Genomic DNA, 11,855 nt, shown 5'->3' on the forward strand with positions numbered 1-11,855 from the left:
AGAGAGAGGGGTCTGGGAGTGTTGAAGAGGGAGGCTGGCACAGTGGCAAGGTCAATGTCGTCCCACACATCAAGGGGATTGGTCACGTTTAATCTAATCAACCACTTTCATATGCAGACACTCACCTATTTGACGCTTCTGTCAGACGTCCACGAGATTCATCTGGAAAACTCCACAATGGGCTCTTCATTTATCCCATTACAGTTGTGGAGCAGCCAGCCTGATACCACTGGACCACAGTGGGTCACACCTTGAAGTGGAGATATCACTACAATCTCTCAGTAGGGGGACAACTGCTGGGCCGTATTCCTGAAGCATCTCAGAGTAGGAGAGCTGATCTAGGATCAGGTCCCCCTTGTGAATGTTATAGGACTCATTATAATCTAAAAAGACAAACTGATCTTAGAACACCACTCAAAGGGGTACTTACCCCTACTTCACTTTTAGATCTCCTACTGCAGAAAGGCCTCATGATTAATAACTTCCCCCCCCAATAATGTCATTGCAATAAAACTGGACTAATCCCTTTAGATTTTCCTCTCGGCACGAGGTAACAAATACATTTAGGTCAGGTGCCTACAACACTTTCCTCAAGTAAGGAGACCGCCGGTTGTTATAGGCTAAAGGCTACTGCTCAGTGTTTAATCTACATAATTCAATTTAATACTATTCTTAGAAATGTTCCACAAGACTTTTAATATATTATTAAAAGTTACAATAAAGACCAGCAAAAGGGCACTTACGTAGGAACACCTGCACTTTCCATGACAGAATGACCAGGTGAATCCAGGTTTAAAAAAAATTATGACCCCTTATTGATGTCACTTTGTTAAATCCACTTCAATCAGTGTAGATGAAGGGGGAGGAGACAGGTTAAAGAAGGATTTTTAAACCTTCAGACAATTGAGACATGGATTCTGTATGTGTACCATTCAGAGAATGTATGGGCAAGATTTAAGTGCTTTTGAACAGGGTATGGTAGTAGGTGCCAGGCACACCGGTTTGTGTCAAGAACTGCAACACTGCTGGGTTTTCACACTCAGTTTCCCGTATGTGTCAAGAATGGTCCCCCACCCAAAGGACATCCAGCCAACTTGACACAACTGTGGGAAGCGTTGAAGTCAACATGGGTCAGCATCTCTGTGGAACGCTTTCGACACCTTGCAGAGTCCAAGCCCCGATGAATTCAGGCTGAGGGGGGGATGCAAGTCAATATTGCAAAGGTGTTCTTAATATTTTGTACATTCAGTGTATATCAAGATGTCCTTTCGAAGCAGACTTATGACTGACATCTCAAAGCCGTATGAATGTACAGAACTAGCCATTTGAAAAAGCATGTCATATCAGAAGGATACTTGCTTAAATATTGATCAATGCAGTGGACAAAAAAACACATCTCCTCGCGCATCGATTCTCATTGTGATTCTGTCACACTGCAGTTCTGGAACCTATATAACTGTAAACCTCCATTTTTTCCTTCTCCCTGTAATCCTCCCTGGAACCCAGTATCCTGGGCAGCCAATCATCTAAATCCGTGTTTAATTTCCTGTCCCTATGCGATACATATAAGCCCATTCCTGCCTGTGCTTTCTATCCCTGTAGACAATCTGGATCTGAGGGAGAAACATAGTTCGAGTGTCGCTGATGTTTCAAATGGCCATAAGGGGGTCACGAGCAGAATGTCACATAACTGCAGGGGTTCTTGTCTTTGTCGGATTAAATCATCTCTGGAACTCAAAAGGATAAGGCGTTTGTGTTGTCCCTTGAACAATATGTGTTGTAGTGATGCTTGCAACTTTGCGTCACTTGTCATGTCAGATCCAACGGCTCAACAACATCAGTTAGTCACGTATGAGTGTACACACACACAAACACACACGCACACACACACACACACACACATGAATACACCTGCAGCCAATGTTTCCCCCTTCCTTTCGTCTCCCGTTGAGTTGGTGGATCAATTGCTAGTCATTCTCTGACTGTGCCCAATCTCTTCCAAAAAAGTGAGATTGTGTTTTGATCCAGTACATTGAATTGGAGGATGCTGGCTGTGCATGCCAGACAACGCCTTCTCTCTCGAGCTCATGTTTAGACAGAGGTGCCTCGTGCTTGGAAAATTGTCTTTCTCCTTTCTGACCAAATATGTCCGTAAAGCCAGGAGACATCCCTCTCTGTGCTGCTCTACAAGCTTGTCTTAGTTATATTTCTTCCTACAAATCACCTCTGTTTGGCGTCTTTGGACCAAAGCCCCTAGGACACTGCTCAGAGCCATGCAACCAATGCATATGGCACTCAATAAGCATACCCATTGATATGAGCACTGAGTTTCTGCAGGGGATTTTCTGAAGGGATGTTGAAAACAAGATGGCTGTTATATCCTCTAACTTGCCCAATGGCACCTCTAGGTGGTCTAATTAATCTGGCCTAACACATGGCAGGTTTACACAGGAGACGTCCTCACACTCTTGGACTGTCTGTCACACTAGTTAGTTCCTGTGATCCCCCCAGTGGCTCACAAGGCCCGCCCGAGGGGCCCTGAGTGAAAGATGAAATTGTGTCATGTTGACAACAAAAAAAGTACTGAGAGGAAATGATTACAGTACAATAGTTGTAGCAAAGTATTTTTAAAGTATCCGTAAGCTTCGCAACACCAATTGGGACCACACTAGCCATGAGGATAAGTATCTAATGGAACTCTGTGTTGAAAGCCTCTGTTTAGATTAATCTTTTGGAGGACATTTTGCAATGATTACCTGCAATGCCCCCCCCCCCCCATCATTGACTCATTGGTCGAATAATGATTATACTTAGCAAGAACCATCCCACAGCGTGTGGCTCTTGTTATTTCCCAGGAGCCCTTGCAAACTTATCGCTCCATAACGTCTCCATGTTCTCTCACCCATCTCTTTATCAAGCTTCCCTTCAAATTAATTGTCTCCTACCAAAGTCACTCATGGCCCAATAATTGAGTCATTCCAAATGAGAAATCAGTAATGTTATTGGCACACTGTAATAAGGGCTTTCCATTAGGTTGAAGTAACAGGAAAAAAAGACAAGCTGATGGAATACAGGACATTAGGTTGAAGTAACAGGGAAAAAGACAAGCTGATGGAATACAGGACATTAGGTTGAAGTAACAGGGAAAAAGACAAGCTGATGGAATACAGGACATTAGGTTGAAGTAACATGAAAAAAGACAAGCTGATGGAATACAGGACATTAGATTGAAGCAGCAGGGAAAAAGACAAGCTGATGGAATACAGGACATTAGGTTGAAGCAGCAGGGAAAAAGACAAGCTGATGGAATACAGAACATTAGGTTGAAGCAGCAGGGAAAAAGACAAGCTGATGGAATACAGGACATTAGGTTGAAGCAGCAGGGAAAAAGACAAGCGGCTTGAATACAGGACATTAGGTTGAAGCAGCAGGGAAAAAGACAAGCTGATGGAATACAGGACATTAGATTGAAGCAGCAGGGAAAAAGACAAGCGGATTGAATACAGGACATTAGGTTGAAGCAGCCGGTGAAAAAGACAAGCTGATGGAATACAGGACATTAGGTTGAAGCAGCAGGGAAAAAGACAAGCTGATGGAATACAGAACATTAGGTTGAAGCAGCAGGGAAAAAGACAAGCTGATGGAATACAGAACATTAGGTTGAAGCAGCAGGGAAAAAGACAAGATGATGGAATACAGAACATTAGGTTGAAGCAGCAGGGAAAAAGACAAGCTGATGGAATACAGAACATTAGGTTGAAGCAGCAGGGAAAAAGACAAGCTGATGGAATACAGAACATTAGGTTGAAGCAGCAGGGAAAAAGACAAGCTGATGGAATACAGAACATTAGGTTGAAGCAGCAGGGAAAAAGACAAGCTGATGGAATACAGAACATTAGGTTGAAGCAGCAGGGAAAAAGACAAGCTGATGGAATACAGAACATTAGGTTGAAGCAGCAGGGAAAAAGACAAGCTGATGGAATACAGAACATTAGGTTGAAGCAGCAGGGAAAAAGACAAGCCACAAGCGGATAGAAAGCAGGACATAACCTATATGCACTATGGCCAGGCAGGCAGCCTAGCGGTTAGAACATTGGGCCAGTAATGTCACGCCCTGACCATAGAGAGCCCTTGGTTCTCTATGGTGTAGTAGGTCAGGGCGTGACTAGGGGGTGTTCTAGTTTATATTTTCTATACACAGCTTCCCTGTGGCTCAGTTGGTAGAGCATGGTGTTTGCAATGCCAGCATGGTGTGTGCAACGCCAGGGTTGTGGGTTTGATTCCCACGGGGGGCCAGTGCAAAAAATGCATGAAATGAAATGTATGCATTCACTACTGTAAGTTGCTCTGGATAAGAGCGTCTGCTAAATGCCTAAAATGTAATGTAAATGTTCTATGTTGGTGTTTTGTATGGTTCCCAATTAGAGGCAGCTGGTAATCGTTGCCTCTAATTGGGGATCATATTTAGGTAGCTGTTTTTCCACCTGTGTTTGTGGGATATTGTTTTGAGTTAGTGCACGTAGCACCTCTGATGTCACGGTTCGTTGTTTGTTTCTTGTTTTGTTTGGAAGTTTCGCTTTATTAAAAGATGTGGAACTTTAATCACGCTGCACCTTGGTCCGTCTCTCCACACGACCGTGACAAGTAACCCGAAAGCTGCTAGTTTGAATCGCCGAGCCGACAAAGTGAAAAATCTGTCGATGTGCCCTTAAAGCAAAGCACTTCATCCTAATTGCTCCACAGTTGCAACTGATAAAGGCTGGCCATGACCCCATTCTCAGTGGGAGTTGGGATATGGAAAGAAGCACATTTTCAAACAGGACAAATATAAAAACTCACCAAATGATTACTTTATAATACTACATGTTCCCCACCACTGACATCTTGGTCATGTGATCCTGGAAACATTCTATCCATTAGAGCTGTGTGTCTGTCTCATAATGAGACCGGCGTCGATGGGAGGCTGTGCATTGTATTGCCTCTGAATGTTATCACATTATGTGGACAACCCTTCAAACTAGTGGATTCTGCTATTTCAACCACACCTTTTGCTGACAGGTTTATAAAATCAAGCACACAGCCATGTAATCTCCATACACGCACATTGGCAGTAGAATGACCTTAATGAAATGCTCAGTGACATTCATTGTGGCACCGTCATAGGATGCCACCTTTCCAACAATTAAGATTGTAAAATGTCTGCCCTGCTATTGCTGTCCCAGTCAACTGTAAGCGCTGTTATTGTGAAATGGAAACGTCTAGGAGCAACAACGGCTCAGCCGCTAAGTGGTAGGCCACACAAGCGCACAGAAAGGGAGTGTTGAAGCAAATAGCTCGCAAAAATCATCGGTCATCGGTTGCAACACACACTACCGAGTTCTAAACTGCCTCTGGAAGCAACGTCTGCACAAGAACTGTTCGTCGGGAGCTTCATGAAATGGGTTTCCATGGCCAAACAGCAGCACACAAGCTGAAGATCACCATGTGCAATGCCAAGCGTCGGCTGGAGTGGTGTAAAGCTCATGGCCATTGGACTCTGGAGCAATGAAAATGCGTTCTTTGGAGTGATGAATCGCGCTTCACCATCTGGCAGTCCAACGGACAAATCTGGGTTTGGCGGATGCCAGGAGAACGCTACTTGCCCGAATGCATCAAGTTTTGCGGAGGAGGAATAATGGTCTCGGGCAATTTTTCATGGTTCAGGCTAGGCCCCTTAGTTCCAGTGAAAGGAAATCGTAATGCTTCAGCATACAATGACAATCTCTACTCACTAATGCTCTTGTGGCTGAATGGTAGCAAGCTTGCACAGCAGTGTGGAGGCTGATAAAGCAGTAAAGGGGGGACCAACTCCATACTAATGCCCATGATTTTGGAATGAGATGTTAGACAAGTAGGTGTCCAAATACTTTGTGTATTAAGGACAGAGGGCCAGACAGGCTACAAGGTTCATGGGGCAGTAGGACAGAGAGCCAGACAGGGTAGAAGGCTCATGGGGCAGTAGGACAGAGAGCCAGACAGGGTACAAGGCTCATGGGGCAGTAGGACAGAGAGCCAGACAGGGTACAAGGCTCATGGGGCAGTAGGACAGAGAGCCAGACAGGGTACAAGGCTCATGGGGCAGTAGGACAGCGGGCCGGACAGGGTACAAGGCTTATGGGGCAGTAGGACAGAGGGCCAGACAGGGTACAAGGCTTATGGGGCAGTAGGACAGAGGGCCAGACAGGGTACAAGGCTCATGGGGCAGTAGGACAGAGGGCCAGACAGGGTACAAGGCTCATGGGGCAGTAGGACAGAGGGCCAGACAGGGTACAAGGCTCATGGGGCAGTAGGACAGAGGGGCAGTAGGAGCGATGGCCGGTGAAGGAGATAGTAGCTTCAGGTCAAGAGGCTGGAGTACAGCTATGGATTGTATGTTTCCTTTTGAAACAGGAAATAAGTGCTTTCATTACTCGATCCAAGCCTGACAAGCTGACAGGTCTCACTGAGGACACGTTCTGTATGTCTGTGACTTTCACACTTTGTCTTTAACAGAGAGGAAAACAGAAAAGTATCTTATCTCGTTGAGAGAGGCCGTGGCACACAATGGCAATCAATGGGTTTAGGCTTTTTCAATGACCCAGGAAGACACGGCTGTTACCTTGAGAGAGAAATCACATTTTCCTTTGCTTATATTAACCCTTAATCCCACACCAAATAGAATTACGAGCGAAGAGGATTGTAAAGATTTACTCTGCGGACGTGTGGATTAAACAGATAGCGATAGATCCAGCCTTGAGGAGAGATGAATCCCCTCTTCAGCATGAGTAGAGGGATAGACCACCATTTTAGCCCTGTCAAACAAAGCAGAGAGCTTCCAACAATGTCAACCACTACACGTGATAGTGTCACTGGGACTCTATCTCACGGGACAGCTACAGAACGAACACTGTGATGCCACTGTGATATAGTGGACGTGCCCGCCCTTTAAAGCGGGATTCAGTTGTTGTGTTGTTGTCATGGACTGAACCCTGCAGCACCCTGTGCATGTCTGTTTCACTATGAATCCTATTCCACTCTTTTTCTCAGCTCTACTTTTTTTCCCCCTCAGCATCTTTTCATAGTCCTCCTCACGAATCCTTGGCTTGTTTTTTTGTCGAAACCCTTTCCTCTCAGGACAAAACTACTGCTTGTCATTTCAAACAAATACCATGAAAATAACTAGTTCACATGAGCAGCAATGGCGTGGTGAGCACCAACAGCTCCTTCAGCCGACATCTAAGAGTCATAGATCAAACGGATCAAAGCCTTGGCAATGCCAGCATGATGGGTGACAACAATGGACAAGTAATAACTGTTTTAAAGCCATGTGGATATCCAAGAACAAGCCTCTCTCTCTGCATTGTGGTTTCACTGCGAGGAAGACGAGCATTTAACAAAGGAAACATTTCCTTGTTTGATGTCTGTGATGACAAACTGACAAACTCCCCTAAAATGTACCAGCCATTTCAATAGAGGGAGCAAAATAATACACAAACACAAAGTAACCGATCATTATTTGTAAGGAAAAACTGTCATAAGTAGCTATCCAGTGTAGAAATACATTACAAATGCCAGTTGAGGAGGGTCTCGGTACACTGTTCAGGCTTTAATGAGCCAATTTGCAAGAATGTGTCAGCAAAGTTTTTTCCTGCATGGCCTCTGAGGGCCCTATAATGATAAATGATGATCAGTTCTCTTAACTCTGGCAGAATGGCGCTACATTCATACCTCAGACTACATACGCAAGTCACTTAAATTAGCCCTTGGTTAAATCAACTTGGTAAAGACAGGCTGAGATTAAACAGACCAGTATTATTTTACCACTGCATGTTGTGGCAATCTGTTATCAAAGTTTATTACAGTAAGTTTTACAGGATAATCTAGGGATTTTAAAAAGGCTATGGGGCGCTATGCTCTTGGTAATGATAATCCAATCATGCGAGAATTCACTGAGGTTTCTGTGCGGAATGGGATTATACAAAACTGCACCACTATGAAGTCATGATTGCAATGTGCAGGGCCGAGACTTTCCCCTTTTATTTGGAACAAGTGAAGTGCATACCTCTTCGTCATCATCCTCCTCCTCGCTGTTGCTGGGTTCTTCTGGTGCTCTTATAAACCACCATTGAATCTCCAAGTAAACTGACGTGGTTCCACTCTGGAAGGCGCACGCCATTTCAATGTTTTGACCTTCTTTTACCGTTAGATTGGAGGGGATATCCGTAAACTTTCCTGAAAGATAGACAAACAGAGAAAAACAATCAGTATAATCGCTATCTCTCAACAACTACAGCCTACATATAACAAACCTGTCATAGTGTAAGGCACTTCTTTCAGCACATGGTAGTTCAGTAAATAAACCCTTACAACAACAACAACAAAAAACATGAAAAAAAAATCAGATCAAGAGAACACGTGATAAACCTCTGTGAAGAATCACGTGAAAATTTTCAAAAAGGAAAGGAAATATATATATTTTCACAGTCAGACACGTGGTTTTCGTAGATGTGACATTTCACATACGTTTCACATGTTAACAAATCAAATGGGAAATAAAACGTCACATGGGTAAAACAGACACGTATTCACGACTAAGACACGTGGTTTCCCAACATTTCTCGTATTATATTTTACATGAGTGCTTTTGTAACTGGCAGGATTAGAAGCCAGGTCTCCCACTGGAAAATCTGATGTCTTGACCATTAGACCAAGAGGGCCAACACAAACTCTGACCTTGCATGCAGGGCCACATGATCACATGACCATGAGCGACTCATGTCCTCTACACTTTCACATGTGCATTTTCACACTATCAAACAATGAAAAAATGTTTATCCAATTCATGGCAGGATTTCCTCCTGTGATTAATCACGATTTATCGGAATTTCCTAATTTGCTCATATTGAGCTGCAATTTACGATTTTTTTTATACAAAAAATCATTACAAGAAAATTGACGTCTTGATTTTGTTCAAAGTAACAGTTAGCAAAATTAGATAAATTGATAAATACACTTTTGTTTAACCTCAAAGTCAACTTGTTTTGATATGGCATTGTTGCAGCAGTATAGCTGTATAGATCATGTATTTAGGATGCTTTCAGTATATTAACTGGAGTTCACTGATTAACTCTGAGAGCACTAATTCTAACATGTTAAACAGGTGTAATAAAGAGACACGGAACTCTAGCTTCTCTGTTCTTTTCACTGGGCTTCTTTTCACTGGTCACTGACCAACAATTTTTCAATGCACTTGAATTATTATACTCAGGTAGGCTAAGTGACCTTTTTACAGAATGACATTACAGAATTTGCAATTCCATATGTTGAAACATTACTACTGCAACATGTCACGTGTGAGAAGAATAACACTATTTCACCACCACAATTTCACATGTGAAAGTTAAGATTTTCACGTGAATGTTTCCTTACATGTGAAACTGGAAATTTTACTTTGAAATGTGATTGATTTTCACATGTGAAATTGCAATTGAACATGTGAAAGTGACATTTTCACATGAGAAAGATTTTCACACGTGAAACTGCATATCTGATTTTCATGCGAACGTTTTTAGCATGTGGAACTGCAAATTTCACATGTGCAACTGTACGTTTTTTTTTCCTCGAATGTCAAAAGGTGGTTTAATTTAATATGGTTTCACGTGAAATTTAAGCTCAACATGTACAAACAGTTATTTCACATATGGTAATGCGATTTTGTAAGGGAACTGTAGGTTAATCGAATTAGTGAACTATATCATCTGAAATTAAGGGGCTTCCTATGTGTCTAGAACTGTCACTGAGATGGGTATCATACCTTGATCATAACATAATTCCTTATAACATATATCAGCCCCTTCTCAAAGCACGGACATATGAGATAAACGTGATTTAACCTCAACACATTTGCCAGATTCACTCTCCAATAACTACAATTCAAATGAATGTGCATAGTGTAATTTAAATAAGACAAGTATAGTATAGCCTATAGAGCATAGCCTATCTGAATATATATTTAAGTGTGGAACATGTTACACTCTGAGCATCACAATAACTGTCGTTCAATGTAGCCTACAGTTTCCCCCGCAAAACACACTGCGCTTAAAAAAAAAAAAAAAAACATTTTCTGATCATTTTCAAGGGATACAGGCTAGGGAGGCAGTGGCAATACCAATGCAGATGTGTCAGATTTCGTGTGATGAGATCCAAAGGTAGAGAGAAACCACAAAGGGACAGATGCAAACTCTCACCGATATGTCAACAGGGTAACCGTCCATGGTGCTGAAAAAACAACTACTGCTCGTTCTACGCCAATCCAACACTGTTTCTGCATATCCGTTACTTTAAATGCATGTCGCGCTCAGTTTTTCTTCAAAGTTATTCTTACAACGATATTAACCTGTGCCTGGTAGTCCAACATTTACGTTCTACTAATTATAATAGTATTATAAACTACTAAATTATATCCAGGTGTCATTTTATGCAATCAACAGTTGCGTTTTGTTCATTTGGACAACATTGGATCAAAACTAGGTACTTTTTCTGCATTTATTTTATAGCCCAGAAGTATGTTGCATTTGTTACGTCAATCGTAATATATTTATTATTTAATGTCTGCATCTTGAAGTTATACGCACTTTTAACATGAATTCAAATGCGATATATATTGTTTTTAACCCAGAAGCCCAGAGAGACTAACATTGATAGAAGTGTTGTAGGGCGATATGTCTCAGCTTACCTTCAAAGCAGAATCCAAATTGTATACATAAACTAGACAATACAACGAATCCAATAAAGTCCTGAGAGGTCCACATCATCACAGATGGATAATGTCACATCAGCCGAGAGAGAAAAAAAAAACGATCTTCCAAAACTGCTCAGCAAATTAAACTGTTGCCAGGCCGATATGCTTGGACACAGAATGGCGAATGTGTAACATGCTGGAACAATAGCAAGGCTACTGAAGTTGTCAGCTTTGCAGAGAGAGAGAGACTGGTGACTGCGCGCTCTGCACAAGGTGTTGTAAAATAATAGTCTCTGTTCTCTGCTCTCCGTACAGTACGTGGCTGTTCATGCAACGTCAGTGTGCAGTTCCCCTATTGTGTGCTTGGTGTACACACCTCTACACTTTTGCAAAGCCCGTTTTCCACATTCTTTCAAATTGCACTAGTCTAGACTTAAAAATATGTAATATAGAAAAGTCATTATCAAGCATAGCAGCGGGAGTAGCCTACAGACGATTTTGAAAGCTAGTAATAATTTTAGCATTCATGACAAGATTGGTGTGAGAGATTTGTGTGAGAAGAGAGCAAAATAGCTCCTCACTTTTCTCAGCAACCAAAACATGCCAAATCATTTAAGAGACTGTGTGGGTTGTCACTCAAAACCACATCAAAATGGTATCTGATTCTGAAGTGGTATGTGGCATGAAGAATTTACATATGGAATGTAGGTGTGTCCATCTCATTGAGGGTCGGCTCTAGCCTTTTGAGGGCCCTAAGCGAGATTTGGTTGCCCCCCCCCCCCCCCCCCCCTCGCGAGCAAAAATTTGTTTGTGGCCCCCTCTGATGAAGGCAGAGAAATAAATGTACATTTTACAGCTAATTTCCTGGAATTCTACCCATTTTACCATGAGGTGTAGATAAAAAAATAAATAAATCTGTTTTAAAGCTAATTTCCTGCAAATCTACAAATGTTGCCATGACATATTATGTTAATGATTTCTGAGTGAGAGTGACTAACAACATCAATGGGGGCCCCCTGGAGTTTGGGGCCCCCTGGGCACTTGCCCTGTGTGCTCGGTCAGTATTCAGCCATGATTACTACAAGTTCAGATAGCT

General features: G+C 42.4%; 1 protein-coding gene across 1 annotated transcript in view; it reads right to left on the minus strand.

Moving 5' to 3' along the window:
• LOC106579689 (V-set and transmembrane domain-containing protein 2A) overlaps window positions 1-11,377 on the minus strand; it is a 32,462-nt gene extending 21,085 nt beyond the window's left edge. The window contains exons 1-2 of the mRNA XM_014159822.3: window positions 10,754-11,377; window positions 8,081-8,250 (exon numbers count right to left, since the gene is read on the minus strand). Coding sequence (XP_014015297.1) covers window positions 8,081-8,250; window positions 10,754-10,832 — 249 coding nt within the window. The 5' untranslated portion in view covers window positions 10,833-11,377. The remainder of the gene's footprint in view (window positions 1-8,080; window positions 8,251-10,753) is intronic.
• Window positions 11,378-11,855: the final 478 nt, after the last annotated feature.

Source organism: Salmo salar, chromosome 19, assembly GCF_965601325.2.
Source record: "Salmo salar chromosome 19, fSalSal1, whole genome shotgun sequence".
Lineage (NCBI taxonomy): Eukaryota > Metazoa > Chordata > Actinopteri > Salmoniformes > Salmonidae > Salmo > Salmo salar.